General features: G+C 41.0%; 1 protein-coding gene across 3 annotated transcripts in view; it reads left to right on the top strand.

Moving 5' to 3' along the window:
- Positions 1-1583: 1583 nt before the first annotated feature.
- Positions 1584-18601, top strand: part of LOC105678667 (uncharacterized) — a 217308-nt gene continuing 200290 nt past the window's right edge. The window contains exons 1-3 of one of the 3 annotated variants that reach the window (XM_067348947.1): positions 1585-2641; positions 4130-6194; positions 14741-18085. In XM_067348947.1, coding sequence (XP_067205048.1) covers positions 14813-18085 — 3273 coding nt within the window. In that variant the 5' untranslated portion in view covers positions 1585-2641; positions 4130-6194; positions 14741-14812. Of the gene's footprint in view, positions 6195-14740; positions 18086-18601 lie in introns of all 3 variants that reach the window. The other 2 variants (XM_067348948.1, XM_067348949.1) reach the window with 2 other exon arrangements.

Here is an 18601-nt window from a genome sequence, read left to right as displayed (position 1 = left end):
TTGTACTTTAGCTAGCTAAAATTAATTCCTACTTGAGCTAAACTTCCAAGTATCATTTTCGATTACTACGTCGAAGATTCTCGAATTGCAAAGATCAGTTGCGCGATAAAGCAATTTTACTTCGCCGAGAATAGTGGAACAAGAGTGGAAAGTGCCTCGGGATCGAACGAGCAACCGGCATGAAGATTCGCCGTAATGTTGGCGCCAGCGGAAACTCATCCTGGTGAGAGCCAAAAGTCGTCGGCAATACGACACATCCGCCAGCGACGAAGGACGATTCTGTAGGGAACATCAGGGGGATGAAGGAACATCAGCGGGCGGAAATATCACTCGCTTCGACACTCGACATCCGCATAATACGGCGTCGTCACCCCGAGACGACACGACGGTTCTTAACCCTCCCTACAGTAAACGATATTCTGCTTCCGTATACCTGCGTAACGTGCCACTGCTGCAACCGCCACGATAGTTGAACTCCCGCATCTCTCGGCAAGGATGCAGGAAGTTTGTGGATGGATATATATGTAGGAATAATATGATAAAGTTTCAACGAGCGTTCTAATAAGTATAATAACATTATTAAATGAGAACTAATGTTATTAGTTAATTAATAATATTGAGATATTATTTGACTAACAAATTTGATCAATAATATTCTACAAGTATGGTAGAAAATAAAATGCAAAGAACCTTTAACTTATGGCTCCGTAAATTAAACAGACTTTAGTTGATCACGTTTCAAATTTAATAAAAGTCACGAAGAAAAAAAAAGAGTGTTAATGTGTGCGACATGTCTTCTCTCTAAAGAATTTCCACTTCTCGCGCTCGTGGTACCTTTCATAATTTCGTCCTTTTAATTAAACAAATTCGAAGTGTCACAACTTGTTGCTAATGAACCGCGCGAAAATAAAGCCGGGATTAAACGCGAGTGACCACGTGAGGCAGGCTCGACGGATCGTAACACGGTATACCGGTGCCGGTTGCGTCTCGCGTGAGTACGAGCGTCCGCGTGTGTATGCGTGCTTGTGCGAAAAACATCGTACGCGCGCCGTGGGCCAAACCAGTCGACTACTCCCTTAATGAGGGAGATGCTCGTATTTATATGTGCGTGTACATCCCACCGCAACATGATGGTGGTAGTAGTGCGGGTATACGCATACCGCGCGAACAGGTACGTGCCCACGCGAGTAGGCGGCTGGGGCACCCACAGGAAAACCAGCTGCATTCCCTCCCGAGGCTATTCGAGAATTTCGCGTTTCGTCCCGAGTTTGTCGACGTCGTCATCGCGAATTGAGAATTCGAGCTTGGTTTCCGATCCGCGTCCTACACACCTGTTGATGTTAGACGATTTCTTCATTCACTCCGAGAATAGCTTCTTAGGTAGCGGAGTGTTATTTTGATTGATAGGATAGATTAATAGTATAGAATTAGGTTAGAAATGTTGATAAAAAAGAATAATTTAACATAGAGAAATTATATCTTCATTGCAACCAAATTAAACCATTTAGATCCATTTAATTGCAACGTTGATATTATAGAGATACTAGACCTCATTTTCTTGTAGATATTTTTTAAGTTTTTCTCTCTTTACTTCATAGATATATTCTTTGCTGTAGAAATCTGTTCAGTTGTTCCTCTTATACTATATCAAATGTTTCAGTGTAATTTAACTTAATAGAACGGGGAAATTATATTGCGTCGTATATTACTAGATCCGTCTTTAACATTGCTGAACTCTGTACAAGCGATCGAGATAGCGCAAGGTGTTCGCATACTTTCGACTTCCTCTTCCATACATGCGCGTATCTCTCACATGCAATACAAGTCACGAACAGCGAATTCACGCAGCAATATAGGAAAGGGGTAGAAATCGCGCGTAATAAATCAACGCTGCGATAACGCGTCGGATTCTCCTGTTTCTCACCATTAGAATAACTGATCTTGAAGATTAAATTCTTAGAGATCTGCATAGATCGGATATAAGCCATATGCTTTAATGATTTATTTCTAGCGAACGTCTAGTAATTGAATTAAAAATATAAATATTCTATTTCACAAACGTTCTCAATTTTCAGATTTAAATTATAAAATGGAGCATGTTTTATAATTTCAGTAATTTGTGGTTTGAATTTAAATTAAAAATTTGTAAATTATACTTTTAAATACGTGTAAATAATATTTTAGAATGTACAATATTAAATCAATGAAAAATATCCGTTTTCAAATATTGTTTCTCTCTTTTGAAAAAACTCAAATTCTGATTTAATGCACAAAAGTAACCAAAATAAAAAAATCTATCAAATATCGGTCAAATATCTCTTAGTTACATATTACTCGCGAAGCGAGTAGTCAGTAGCATATTTACGCGATGAACCTTTCTTTGTGCCGCTCCTGGTCGTTGTCCCTCGATCACGATCCCGATCCATGCCGGCCAGTCTTGCCGCGCCAGCGCGATCGAGAGGATCGATGCTGCCTGGCTCACACGCGTCGGTGTTTCAATTCGAAAAGTCGAATACAGTCGTGCGCAGTGATTTTCGATAGAATTAACCGAGTAGTGAAGTGAATTCGGTAGTGACACGTATCTCCATTTGTGCAATTACTTGTCGGATGTTTCACGTGGACCTACTGCAATCTGCTGGAGGTTCGCAGATTAAATAAATCCACCGCAACGCGCAACTCGATTCCCCCTCCACTCTCAAATGTATCAAACCTCTCTAGAAAATTACGAATAATTCGCCAGAATTTTTCGTTTTTTGCTTCGTTCATTCCTGCGTCAAGAATCTGTCAAATGATTCGATGCTTTTTTTCCCTGCCCGGTGAAATTATTTGAGTGTATTTTTGGAGCAGAGGCAAAGAGTATAAAGTTCTCTCTCGTCTGTGTCGTTAATTCAAGATTAAATTAATGAGCGCCGATTAAGGGCTTCCTTCTTCTCACGAGATCACGACTCGCACTGCTTGAAACGACGGCTTATTACGCTCGATTTAGATTCCAATTGACTGCGTAACTCGCGTGTACCTACACGACACCCCGTTAAATATATTATTCGAATTCTTCCAACCGTCTTGGCGAAGTAAGCACATATCCCGAAGTTAAATGAAGTGAAATTCGCTAATTGCAAAATCCGCTTAATGCGAGTTGACTCACGAGTGCCTTATAAGTAACTCATACAAAGAAGTATGAGTATACGTTTCTCGCTCGCTTCTGCGTCTAAGTTCTTCGAAAACATCAATCATATAATTCTAAATACATACCTTGTCAGAATCGCTCGAAGCCAACCGTGATTTCTTTCTGAAACAAAAAAAAATTAATAGATGTGATAATGTAGAAAAGTTAATTAACAGTCAATTAAAGTTATCAAGAAGTCGAGAGTTTCGACATTTTGTATGGAAATTTTACGCTCTGAATTTTTTCAATTCGTCCCGTACAATCGCGAGAGAAAGGCAGCAGGTTGAATGGCGCGCGGCGCTCTTTTTATTCGCCGCCCGTTAATATGTTAATTCAATTTATCTCGCGGCATGCAACGCGCCCCATTCGTCTCTGTCCATCGCTCGATGTTTACATTCGTGTTCATTTCCCGCGCCGTTCCTCGGTTCATCCGCGCCGCACGTTATTTTTCTCCGCGGCTTTTCCTCGCTTGCGGAATTACATCTCCGCATATATCAACGCGGCTGTCACGCTTTTCCGATGTCGCGACTTTTCCCGGCTACGAACGATAATTATTATCCCTCAGATCTCGCGCTTCTGTAATGTCGACGGTTAACTTTCACGTTTGATAAATATATGGAATCTTACAAGCTGTCTCGAAAATTTGTACAATGAATGTCCTTATATAAATAAGGATATGTGTGCGAATAAGATCTATTATTACGCTTCGTTAAGACGCGGATTAAATTGTCGCAGTAATCCCGCATTATCCTTGCAAATCATAATTCATGACAGATCCGCGAATATTAAAGCAACGAAGTTCGGGCTCGTGCCATCCTGCCAGTTTCTTAAGAATCCTCTCCTCGAGCTATCGTAATCCCCGGGTTATTAGCGTAAGCTGAAATTCCTCGTAAATTAACCCTCCATCTCGAAGTTTAACTAAGCACGTCACCTCGTATGTCTGAGAATTAATTTTCAAATTAGTCGCAGGATTATAAACGAACAATTGTCGAAGTAACAAAAGTCGCCAAGAATTGACCTTGTCACCGAGTTTCATAATCTCCAAGCTGTGCAAAGATACGATCAATATCGCGCTTTATCGCGGTAACAGTGCATAATCTCGGTGGTGCAACGTAGTGCGAGATTCTCTTTGAAGTGCTATATACAAGGGGCTGCAATTACCTCCGCGCGATCCGCGACGTCGCTGCCAGTCCGCTTCGCAGGATGCGATTAACGGGGCGATTCGCCGTTACAGCACTGTGAAATTCGCGGCGCGCCGAGCGATCGGGAAAATAGAGCAATAGGTGCAAAAATAGAGACTATCAATCGGAGAAATCGGCCGCGAGATTACCGGCGATTGGTGTCTCGCGAGGAAAACGCAATCGATGTACCGCGATGTACCATCCTTGTAAATTGCTGGCGCTCTCGTTGCGCGATAACGGCACTCGGCTGCCCGCGGTATAGCGGCTCGCAAAAAACCTCGACGGAAACGCGAAATTACATCTGCGCTCTAATTGGACACGATATCACTGCGATTCGAAGAAATTTAGAAATTTTATAAACGTTATTGCAGTGAACATTATCGTGCAGTTAAGTGCGGTGTACATCTTTGGATACACAAATAAAACAATAATGCAACGGATAATTATGATGCCTCTCAGTCTTAATTATGACGAGTGTGACTAAAGAAAATTTCATATCGTGTTATAGAATGTTTCTAATGTAAAGGGAACATTTTTTTCGCAAAGTTGGAGTTTCCCGCGCGACGTACATATATCGACATGGAGTTTATTGCAATTTCCACGTGGTGACTCGCGCTGTGAATTTCCGTCGACCGGCTCGACTAGCAATACAATGTTACGCGTCTGTTGTGGTGAATTTTGTGGCACTTCAAACGACAGTTTCCGCCGCAGAGTAATAGTTTCGCAGCTCGCTGTAGCTACGGATTGTTTCTGCACCGAGAACTTTGCGTCGCAGCACGCTGCGTTCCGATAATTTGCTACGATAATGTCCGCTGACAGAAACTTGCTGCAAAACCAAAACCTGAGGTTCGTGAATTTACGGCTGATTGACCAGCGATAAACAGTATCCGATGCCCGTCGCAAGAAGTTGCGATGCGATTATCGGGCCGCTAAGTTTTTCAGCAAGTTTGAGAACGTTTTGAAGCAGGAAATCGGAGATAAGAGCAAACTTATCGTTAAAGTGCCTGATAATTTACTGGAAAAATTGTCGTATTTATTTTTGCCAAGTAACTTTTAACGAGTCATCGAATCGCCATCCAGGATAATTAATGTGAACAGTTAAAAGTTACGTTGAAAGTTATCGCTTCCGTCTGTCCCGATCGTATCGCGCTTACCACATCGATGCAACGAGAACCGAAGCAAATCCGTATTATTTCTACGCTGCATCGCGCTGCATCGCGTGAGCGAGTAAGACACACGGGATTCTTTTCCACGAACTGCTTTTTCGGGAATTCATCGTTTCGCGCGTGAATCTGCCGTGCAACCTCACCGAGCGATAATCTGTGTCTTCGCGGAAATCGGAGCGTTGAAAACCGCACAGCTGTATACGAGAACGCGTTTACGTCGAAGGACGCTGCGAGAAGTTATTCTCTGCGTTGCGAATCGCGCTACACCTTTGCGGATCCGAGAACAGGGGGACCTTGGGCGCACCGCGCTGCACATGGAAGAAGGCCGCATCGAGCGCTGCGAAAGGCGCGATTCAAGCGCGGATGCATCGCAGACGCGACGGAATTCAACGAGTTCGTCGTCACGGGAATTTATCCGGAGTGCAACGAGCAATGATGCAGTCGTCAAAACGAGTTCGCGATACGGAGTCGCAGCGTGCGGAAGAGAGATAGACGAATAGGTGGATGCAATCGTCCTGTTGATGTCGTGCGACGATTGACGGCGCGGAGATGTTTCTCGGTTAATGCCGGTTGCCCGGCACGGAATTGCACCACGTCAATGCGTGACCTGGAATCATTCGGATAACGCAGCCGCGGTCGATTATCGGGGATAACAGCGGCTGCCCCTCGGCGAGGCAGAAGGTACGTTTGCGGAGTTATATTTGTAAGGAGCGAATATGTGGAATAAAGTAAGAAATTTTGAGACGTAAATGGGATTACTAAATTTTTAGATCCCATTTTTGAGAATCGTATTTGATTATGCATTGACAATTGAGACTGTGAATTGGTAATTAGAGTTCAATCGAATAATCTCAACTTTGGCCCCGATAAATCGAATTCCAATGTACAATTCGCAATCTGCAATCTCCAATGCAATCTGATACAAGCTTCATCTTTTTGCAGCATGCATTTTCCTTCAATATAACATATGTTATGATGTATATATTTTTTAATATAATACATACTTACATAACCTTTTCCACTGTTGATTTATATTCCCCTATTTTGAACAGAAAAATTCTTGCAACGCGTAAGGTTATTATAAGAAAGATTCTACTCTATTTCTCGTGTGAACTATAAGATAAGTTATATTTGCTTTTCTCGAAATACAGAGATATATATGCTTGGATATTTATCCTGGTATGTTTATTCTGGATACGTTGAGCGACTTCGACTTTGGCTCAACATATATACACGACCTATGCCGAGTATGCATTAACTTTAGGGATTGAATCGGCTTCGCGGTTACGTTAAGCGTTAGAGACCGCGGAGAAGATTTGAGGAGGCGGGTATTTAATCGTCCCGTTAAGGAAACTGCGATAATGTGGGAGGTGTTTATTTCAGTAATCAAAGCTTGACGCAAGCAATGATGTAACGATGAAGTAATAACATTTTTTTGTCCTGTACTGCCATTTTTTATCCTTGAAATTTATTAGTTCGCAAATGAAATTTATTATGAAAACATTTATGTAATTCTATATAAAGTTGTAAAATAAACAAGAATAGTAATGACTTGTTGTTTTATATAATTAGCAGTGTGAGATAATATAATACTCGTATGTAAATATAGCAGGAATATGTTATAATGAAACCGCGTTTATTCTCGGGGTTAATCTAAAAATATTTTGCAGTTTTAATAATTAAAAGAATTTTATATCTGATTCCCACGTATATTCACGATTTCCATTTCACCATTTATCTCATATACCATTGTGCAACATCGCGTATTTTGTCCAAAATAGAAGCATTGCAGCGGAAGCTACAACACAAGATAAAACTGGAAATTTCGCATTAATGAGTTAAATCCCTCGGAAGATAACTCGGTAAGCGTCACGTACATACACTCGTAACGAACGCATGCGCACATGTATTCGTATTGCGTGATAAAAAGCGTATCACTCGCACTGAACGATTCATGCGATTCACTATTATCAGCATGAATGAGCTTGGCGATACAAGTCCGACGCCCTCGCCACTACTAGTGTTCGTTATCTGTGTGTGAATGCACTTGCTGCCGATCGTGCCGTCAGTTTTGAAAAGAGAAGAGAAAAGAGAGAGAATGACAGAGGAGGACTAGTAGGTAACGAGAATATCCGGTTCCAAACAGATCAAAAGGTGATCGCGCATTCTTTTGGTGCGAAAAATTAAACACCATTTCGTTTTTGTGCTTAACATCTTGCTTTAGTTTCATTTTGTGTGAAGCATTCTGTCATTAATTGATACTTAAGCGTAATTTTTGTAAAAAAGTGATAAAAATTCTTTATATTGTTCATAAAACTGTATTTGCCTGTATTATTTATAAAAATCGTATTTATATATTATTAGCTTTATTAAATTATTCTGTAATCACAAAATAAAAAATTAATTTTAATTAAAACTTGATAAATTATTTGGTACGTTATTATTGATTTATTATTAGTAAATTATATCATTTATTATATTAAATAATTAGTATATTATTATTATACTATAGTTATATTATAGTAAATAATTATTATATTAAATATAATTAGCCAATAATAGATTTTTTTATATTACATAATCTACTGCCTCTCATTATAATACAATAAATAATTAAAATAGTTCCGTAATTGTTTCATAATACAGCAGTTTCCAAAAAAACTTTACATTGTCGCTTCAAAGGATACAACGTAAACGAGAAAGGCGCCAAAGGCAGTATAAAGTCCATTTTCACACGTGGTAATAACGAGCGAACGTAAATTAGCCGCGTAGAAAAAGAACAAAGTGGCGTTTAACTTTGCAGTGGCAACGTGTCTCAGGCGGCTCATGACATTTGTTTGTTCGCATGGTTTGTTTGCCAAAAAAAGGAAAGAGAGAGAGAATCCCTTCTGGCAGATCTCGTGTGTCGGGTATAAGAGAAAAAATAACACAGAGGGTATGTGACGAGAACAAAAGGATCAGGCTCCGAGGGCCGTTGTGCGGTCCGGAGTGAAGAAACCCACGCGGAGAATGTTAGGACGAACAAAAAAGTCGTGAAGTACTTCTTGGAGCCGCCACGAGGAACAACTCTGTCAGAAATCAGAGTATAGAGAGAGATTACGCCGAGAAAAAGTGCCAAACTATAATACACACATAATGTGTGTACTTCAGCATTATAATGTAACAATTACTTTAACATAATTATAATGGTATATTAAATATAATTGTATTCTACTTTAAATAAATATGTTTTACATCAAAATATATCTATAATCTTAAAAATAAACTTCTTCAAACCGGAAACTGTATTCATTAATTCAAACTAGGTTTTTAAATTATTAGACTTGGAAATTGTGAGATCTTTAAATACAAAGAAAAATTATAAAGTTGCATGTCCCTACGTGCGGGAGGAAATAGTGAGCCTTTCGGAAGACTAAATGCGTAGGCCTCACGTAGTTGCGTTCGGGTTATCCACCCCGAAGGCAGCTCTGTCAAAGACATGAATAGCCCACCGGCTAGAAGAAAGGAAGAGACGAGAGGATTGTGAAAGAGGGCCGAATATTACCAAAGGCCACTCGCCGGTAGATACCGGTATACTGTCTGGAAGAATGGGTAGAGAAGATGATAGCAGATAAAATCGATACATCGCTTTCAGAGGTACCTAAGATAAAGCAGAGATATGTGAAGAATGGCGGTTTTTCGCTCTCAATCATCTAAGATCTATTCGATATTTTTATGACTCTCTGCGAATTTCGGACGTAAAAAAATTATTAGTTTCTCGAGACACGACATTGTTTTAACAGGAATTTTATCCCAGATATTAAAAAATATGAACAAATTCCGATAAAGTCCATTTTTGCATCGCGACTAAAAATAGACGATACATCACGGTGAAGGACTCGTTGTCTATCTTTAGACAGCCGCACGGAAAGGTCCGAGAGTACCGTCAGCGTCGAGCTTGATTTATCTCATCGCCCTAGGCGGCGGACTCGCATTATTTAATTCGAAAATACTATCGTACGTAATCATGACGCGCGCGATGTCAAAATTGAACATCAGCGAGCGCTTCGAGCGACACGAACCGTGTGCTGTACAATAGCTAATAATACAGATAAACGGTAAACGGTACAGCGATCTGAATTACGAGCGATTCGCGATTGGAAACATCGCGCGACAAGAACTCGTCGAAATGATAAACGTATGGCGGCGGAGTCGAATTCAAGGCAAAGGTTTCTCGCGCGCACTTAAAAAAACCTCTCGCGGCGCTATATCGACCAGATAATACAAGACCATTAATCTTGCTAAAGGATTGCTGCTCACCTATATATCGCCAGATAATGTAGCTCCTCGTGCGACGCCGCTTAATCACGTACGCATATGCTCGCGCTCACATTAAACACGCGCGATTCTCGATAAGATTACTCTCGAGTGTGGCACGAAGCGTTTTATTACGGCGCTACCGCAGGAAACGAGCGTGTCTTCCGGTCTCCGTCACTATGAGAAGTATCCCGTTGGTTGAACGAAGTAATTGACAAAACACCCGCGATTACGATTGAGTACTCTGAAAGCTGATTTCCGCGCGCGTAAAGTGCCCTTCTTCAATGTTGAGATGATTTATTCTTTTTGAATAATCGAGCATCTTGCAAGATTTGCTTGTTTAAACTATTTAAACAAATCTTAGATGTCTTTTTTTTTTAGCAAAAAAATTCTTTGTAAATTGATTAAAATAATATCAATAAGTTTTTATATAATAATCTAGAATATTTTTACATCAAGATATTTACTAATTATTTTTTTTTATTATATCTTAATAAGAAAAATATATGTGTAGACATTAACATTGAATGCTGTGAATAAATGCAATCCTATGAGTGAATGCTTTTTACATGTTGATAAAACTTCTGATTAAATTGAAACAAATGAAAAATTTTCTCACTTTATCTTAATTTTTATTTTGTTGTTTTCAGAATAAATGTCGTAAAAAATACAATATATGGAAATGAGTTTTCGGTTTAAATGGTTGACATTCTATTACTGCGATACTTGGTAAACAAAACGTTTGTTTATTTTCTGTTTTCAATATTGGCCATTGTGCTCGTCCCCAAAACAAAAATGATGAGAACGTCCATGACAAAAGTTTTACAAAGAATTTTTTTATGAAATCAATGAATTGATTAGCGTACAGTATTATCAATTAGTAGAACAAATTTTCATTAACTAAAATATATTTTTAATTCACATATCAATTAATGACGAGGAAAAATCTATATTTTCATATCTTTTTTAGTCCATTATCATAATTACTCTTCACTTTAGAGATATGACATATTTAATAAAAATTGCATTAACGAAAAAAATAAAACTCGTTTTGTCGCGTGGTTTCTTATTATTTTATCACATTTTTATATTTTTTACTAAAATGTGAAATGTGTGATTCACTTCCTCAGTTTTTTGCCAAAATTAGAACAGACTTGAGGTAACAGTCATTTCTAGCGTGAATAATTTGGCTGATCCGGCACAGTCAAGCTTAGATGAGAAGAGATCAAAGATCTCGTCACCCGATTAATTGAGAGGTTAAAAAGCTTAAACGGCGTGCAAAGGACTTCACGTCCGGACTAACGAGTCTCGATATACATATTCGCTTCTTTCCGCGATCGTCGGCCGATAACCAACCCTTGTTATTACACAACCGTGCCACGGTCGTTAAGCCCACGCGATTATTTTTACATTCCGCTGTCATCACAGCGAGATATCCGCGCGCCGCGATTCATCCGAGAATGTCAATCGATGAATTATGTATATGCACGGCGACGACTTGCCGCTGACACCCTACAGAGTTCTTACATGAATATATATTGTTCTTCGCGGATTTTTACACGGAAAATGCGCGAAGGCGTTTTGCGAAATCTTTCAAGATTACAGATATTTTCACATGAGAGTAGCATGCATTTGCAATTATTCCGCAAATTAAAATATATTTTAAGATAATTTAAATTTCTGTATTCCTAAATTAATGAAAAAATTTATTACAATATATATTTTAAGAGAAGAAATTATATGTAATCTCTCACTTCTAACACTCTAATACTGACCGCTTCAAATTGTAGCGAAATCTGCATAATGCGAGAGCAAATGTCGAGAGTTCGTTAATGAGACGATATCACGAGTTGAATCGCGACGAGTGTCTATGGACGATAAATCGCGGTAATCGCCATGGATCGTAGTAACCTTCGCGCAACGTCGCAGTGGTGTTAGTGCGTTAGAGGATTCGGGTCGGCGCATTCGCGGAAACACCTGAATTTTGCAGTACCGTTAATTACACTGGCTAAACACACGTATGACTTGCATTCCTGAAGTGCATGCGGCGAACATTTTCATTGAAATTAATATTCCATCCAGCGCAAACTCAATCTTTATTTTCTGCGCATTATGCAATATGACATAATTAAATCTTTTTACAAAAATAAATGTTCGAGAAGAATTTATTCATTGTTTGATATACATATACATACATACACATTTTGTTATATTATCCTGATTATCTGTGTTTTATTTTCTTTTTTTCTTTTTTTATTTTAATAACCTTTATTCTCATTGTATATTTCGTAATGCACAACAAATTTATCTTGACACATGTAATTATTTTTTAAATTAATATAAATTCGTTAAAATTATAGAGAAATCTCTTTTTTTATGCAACTTGAAAAAATACCAAATACGAATAAAACTGATAAAAGTGATTAAAATAAAATTAAATAAATTTAATAAAATAAAATAAAATTAATAAAACAAATTTGCCAAATTGCACAAAGGCTTCTGTCGATTTTCAGGTCAATTTATCGCCGGTGTTGCCCATACCATGCATGATTCACGCGTGTTTCATTACGACGCGGTGAGTTACGCGTTATCTACGATCTAAAAGTAGAATTCCAGCCCGGGGGGCTTTCAATGCGTGTGCTCGCGTGGGAATCATTAGAGGCGCGCCAGAAGAGCTCACAGTGCAGCTCGAAGCCGCGACAGTTTAATTCAATTTACGCCGTGCGCGCGGTCTTACTGCCTCGTGTGAATTGCAACTACCCTTCCCGCGGGGGATAACGATGTTTGCGATCCCGTGCGATTCTCGCAATATTCATATTTACTTTACGCGTCCGCCAATGTTAACGCACTGTCGAATTATACCGACGCGCCGATGATTATCGCGCAACGGGTCCTGTTTAAACGGGATAAAATTCACCATCCCTCTTTTTTATATATTCGCAAATATTATATATTATCCAGTTACATCTCTGCATTATCCGTCCTTTTCTTTCGCACGTTGTTTTATGAATATTTGTTCGGCCCTTTATTTTCGTTGGATGATACATCATCGCTAAAAACCGATTGTTTGCCGAAAATACACAATTTGCATTGATCCGATCGACGTTTCCGATAAGCAGCACGGTTTTTCGTATTTTCGTTTAAGCGCGTACTATTAATCGCGCTTTGTTGAATTTACATTCGAGGCTGTTACGCGTTTAATAACGGACCTTTCAGCCGTTAATCAGATCTTCGAATCGAATCTTGTTAATTATACCAATTTGCATTATCAGTGCGTGTTATCGCGATCTCATCTGAGAGAGAAGCGCATCGTTGATAATCAATGGAAAAACGCGTTTACATACGAAGAATACTGAATATTATTTCTGGAAATTGCAACCGTTTACAGCCCAAGAAAAATTTATGTAGAGCGGAATAAAAACTTGAAATAAAATTTAATACTGTAATTTAATATCGTTTCAAAAATTTTAATTTAAATTATAAAAAGCTATCAACACGTGCAAAATGATCAGCATTCGAATTGTTCATCTATATTAATTTTTTTTTCTACACATTTTACGCGAGTATCGTTAAAGAAGAAAAAAATTGTTTTGATCGAGATAAAAGAGATATTATTATATTAAATAATTAAATTAAATTACCATATTTTAAAGATTGAATTTTGCATAAAATATTGTGATCTTTAAATAAGTATTCACATTTTTTAACAAAGAAATTTCTAGTTGCCTCAAATTGTCTCTATTTTCATAATTTAAAAACATTTAGCGATGTTTTTCTAATAATCAATGAAATATTTTGAACTCAGGCACTTTATGAAAAAATAACGCTGTTCCGCATTACTGGTCTCGGCACGCATATTAAATTCCGTTAGTCTCTCGGGTTTCTTAACGATTCCACGCACGATCTCCTCGGCGAGCATATTATAATATTTAATGTCCCCGAGCTCAGGAACCGAATTAATTCACAAGCCGGATATCGGTCAACTACCGGAAATTCCACGAACGACAGAACGTGCTGCCGACGCTGGACAAGTGGCGGCGGCGGATCCGTGCGCAATCGTTACGGAAGCGCGCCTTCTGCCATTTATCGCCGATCAACGAGATTTCCGGAACGTGGTCGAGTTCGAAATGGCGAATTTCGCCAAGGGAATTTTAACCCTAAATCTAAAACTATATCCTACAAGTTGCATCTTCGATTTTCGCAATGTAAATTCTTAATTCCTCGTTAAAATGCTTTCTGTCAGATCAAAACATATGTAAATTAGATTAGCTGTGCTTTTTTGATTACTCAATTTTGCCAACTCGCAACACGATGAGTTGGGTCAGTCTTTGCAAATTAAAGTGGCGTATAATGTGCATGTGAGGCTCTGCTCGAAATGCAGCGGTGGCAATGCCGTTTAGCGGAGCACGCACGTAAATTTGCGAGTTGAAAAATTAACGAGAAGAACGTTCTTTGCTGGCCGCTTTACATCGCGCGTCCGCGAGTTTGAGAGTTTATTACGCTAGATTTGCGGAAACAGTTACTGCACGGGCCGTTTCCAGCGGGTAATTTTTAGTACTCGCTCGCAGTACTCGCCGGAACAGTTTCTGGAATTTTACGCCAAGTTAATCACATTATTAAGGCTGATAAATTAGCCGACAAATTTTACCCGTTTCTACTTTCAGTTGCTACAATATTTGGAATAATAATACATCTTTAAATAGCAGTTTTATAATTGTGCAATATAGTTTTCCATTAAAAAAAAGTATATTTTTCTTTCAAATAAATCAATATTTTAGATATTGGTAGAAACATTGTTAGAAACAACGCTCTTCCATATTTTTTTCATAATTTTGATAAATTCTTCCAAATCAACTAAAATAAAATTGTTATTTTTTCAGATTTCTCATATATATTTGCTCTAATCTCCAATTTTTCAATTTCTATTTCAGAATCTGGTGTCTCCAATCATTACCCTAATCTTTTCGATAAGATATGATTAAAATGCTGCCATACGACGGAAAATGAGTGATGAAATAATTTCGAAATCCCACAACGACAACAACAGTCTCTTCGCCGACGAGGATGCGCCCGAAACGGGCGGCGGCGCTTCTCGTCTGGTTGCTTCATGGATCACGTCGAGAGGGCTGACGAACGCCGAGACGGTAGACACGTGCTCACGGAACGTGCAGAGCTTCACGACCTTCCGCGTTTCCGGTTTGCCAAGGCGGGAATTGCTGGCGCCCAACGACGACAGGATGCTCAATCATCAGCGTGAGTCGACCGAGCAACGTCACGCGCGACAATTGTCTGCCCCGAAGAACGACCAGAGCGAAGGGGCCGGCAGCGCCCTGCGGCGCTACGAGAACGCGGTGCTCAGGTACCAGAAGCCAAAGGCGAGACCTAAGCGACAGATCAGCCGGGAGCGTCGACAACAGCAGCGCAGCAATTACTCCAGCAGCGACGAGAGCGTCGCGAGACACAAGTCGAAGAGCACCAGTTCGATCGACACGCAGTCGGTGAACAATATTCTGGACGAGTACGAGGATCTGGACTATCGCAGATCATCGGATCTCAGCGACGTTGGCAGTATCAGTGTGGGCAACTTTGAAGCGGTGATGATGGATCAACAAAAGCGACAGCAACAAGGAAAATCGAAACTTTCCGGCGCGAAGGTTCTGGCTAAATCCATTCCGACGAGAGAGAAAGTTCAACCGGTACTAAAGGTGAACCAGCAGACTCAGGTGAGACAGCGTTCGCGGGACAGACAGAAGGATTCTAGCAAAGGACAGCAGCAAGATACTTGTGTCTCGTCGTCGGTGATGACGGACGCGATCGAGAGCGGTCGCTCGAGGATGCCGGAAGTGCTGCTGCGCAAGGGCGAGGTTCAAAAACGAGTGGACGAGTGGCTGAGCCAAGCGCACAGCCAGAACTTTCCGCTACCGCGAGAAAAACCGTTGACGAGATCCAACAGTAGTGCCGAAAAAAGCCAGCGTAGATATCGGCAGGATTCGCGGGTCAGATCGATCGACGAAGCGCGAAACAGACTGAATGGAGGCACCTCGTCGAGCTACGACGATCTGACTCGTGTGGAGCGCAAGATCGAGCGCAGCAGGCTGGAAAAAATTAACGTCGGCGTGAACACCGGCAGAAGCGCATACAAAGAGTACCTGACGGTCAAGAGCAAAGTCAAACAGCAGGATTACGGCGGCTACGGCGCTCAGCCGAGTGTCGCATCTTCGAGATCCGGCGACTCCAGTCCGGCGTCCAGGATTCCGCAGAGAGGACCGCTCGGTTCGAGTTTCAGATCTCGACGCGCCGAGACGAATCCCGAGGAGAGAGGCACGACCGAAAGTAGAATCGCGAATTTGGCGAGGGCGAGATACGAGTTTAATCACAACAGAGCAATCGTTAATAGCTCGAAAGTGGCCGAAGTGTCTACTGTTGCGACTTCAACGACGACGACGGCAACGACAACAACGTCAATTATACCCGGCAGGAGACCGTCGCTGAAGCGTTCAGGCAACGGCGCTGATCAGAACTGCGCCGCGGTGCGCTCACTCGTTAAGGAGGAGACAACGGACGCGCGCTCGCCGCGCGGGACGGGCGGCCCGTCGAAGGGCCCGCTGTCGGCCGGCGTTGGCCTTGGTGACCAAGGCGACCCGATCTCACCAAATAAGGACGGAGAAAGTAGGCGGCCGGCTGTTACGGCGACTGGACCAACGCCGCGGCCCGCCGATAAAGCGGTCGAGACGGCTTGTAAATCGATGGAAGCGCCGGCGAGATGCGCCGCTGTCGGCCATCCTCGGGATGTCTTGTCGAGGATCGCGGAATCGGGAAGCGAGTCGCGACGTCGATTTCAAGTTTCAAGTGACATCCGAAGAGAGTACAGATCGCACGATCAGTTGCGACAGGAGCAGCCGATCTACGGTTTACCTGTTGGCGCACGAGTGCGGGCTCTTCAAGGTCAGGCGGAGTCGCGCGGCCCGAGAATCAGGTGTCATCAAGCTGGAGAAATATCGATGGAAGCTAGAAAACCGCCGGCGGTGCTGCCGCGTAAGGATTTCGGCGCGTCTTCTTCGCAAGATACCGGATCGCAGGAACAAGTGAAAGCGCCGATCGGCGCGCCTTCGTCGAGTTTCAAGCCGAACAATCGTGCTTACACCGCGACGAGCGGTTCGCAGCAGCAACAGCAGCTGAATGAGCAGAATGCTGCGAGGTCCAAGGTCGTAGCCTGCGAGGCTCCCCCGCCCGGTAGAATCGCGCGTTACGCTTCGCCGGATCATGTGGAGAGAATTTACGAGCGCAGTTTGCAACCGCAGGTGATCCATGCGAACGATCTCGAATCGATTCTCCGACCTTCTCTGCAGGTGTCTCCTTATGGCGAAAAAGTCGGCGTTCCCAGATCGGATCGAGAATCGCTCGTCAAAGAGACGTCGACGGCACTCGAGAACGAACCGTTCGCAATCGGCGAGTCACGGCATGAGCATCTCGAGACTATCGAAGAAGACGATCGGAAGAGCGAGAGCTCGGTCTGCAAGTATCCGGAGATCGGTTTGAAGCAATGTTTAAAGGTGCAGCAGAGTTTACCAAATAGCAGATCGAAAGAATCAGTGGACAAAAGAAAAGACGATTCGTCGATTTACGCCAAGTGGGATCAACAGCAGCAGCAGATTGTCCTTAATGAGCCCGCGAAGACCTTCGCTACGTTCCAATCGATATCACCTTGTCCGACTAACGTCAAGCCAAGCGTTCAGCCTCGATCTACGGAAGTGAAAGAATCCAAAGGTTATGACGAGGTCAAGCAGAATCGAAACGAGCCAGCGACAATCCTCGAAAATTTTGCGATCAACGAGGACGCGTTACAGGAAGATCAAGGTCAACTCATTGCAATCCACTCACGAGAAAACAGTAATCTATCGACCGCCACGATTCCCGTCGATGAACTAGAGAATCAGCGAGGCTCAAGATTCAGGACTGGGAACGATCCGCTTCGGAATAGATTTCAGTTCAATGAAAAGTCGCATGACCGCGCGATTGAGGAAACGACGAAGGACGTCGATGGTGCGGTAGTGAATGAAGTTCTCGTGAAGAATCTGCAGTTCGAGCAGGATCTGCCGAAAAATTCAATTGAGCAAACGAAAGTGGATAACGTTCAACATGTGAATTTTCGTAATGTTCTGTGCGACGATTACGAGAAGTTGAAGAACAAGAAGATGTACATGACGAAGGAAGAAATGGATCACCAGAGATTAATAGACATGTTGAAGAAAGGAGACTTCGAGATGCTGAAAATGGTGAGTAATAAAAATATTTCGTATTTTTTATATTAAGCTATTGTGTTGATTTAAAGATTTTTCCGAAAAAGAAATACAAATATAAAAATTTGTAAATATTATAATTTATCCTTTAAATTGTCGGTGAAAATAATTAAAAACTTGATTTATTACTTGTCAATCCTAATTTGACATTATCATTGTCAATTACGGTAACATTTTACAAGTAAATTAATTTTTGATCTTTGAGAAAATTACTGTATTAAAAATTTACTTGTTATAATTCTCTTTATTTAGTTTCATTTTCTATAAAACTTTTCCTTCAAAGAGAAATTTTTTGCGAAAAGTTTAAAAAATTACAACAATACATTAAAGTATGCAATTTTTTAAAGTGTTTTTCGTGAAACCGTTATAATTGCTACATCAAATATTAATCCAATATCTTAAAAAAATTGACAAAATTTTTGCAATTTTATTACGTAATTACTGTAATTTTATACATTCGTGTAACTGTAAAAAATTAATCGCGCCGTACAA

Source organism: Linepithema humile, chromosome 2 (assembly GCF_040581485.1).
Source record: "Linepithema humile isolate Giens D197 chromosome 2, Lhum_UNIL_v1.0, whole genome shotgun sequence".
NCBI classification, from domain to species: Eukaryota; Metazoa; Arthropoda; class Insecta; order Hymenoptera; family Formicidae; genus Linepithema; species Linepithema humile.
This window is presented reverse-complemented; position numbering and strand designations above follow the sequence as displayed.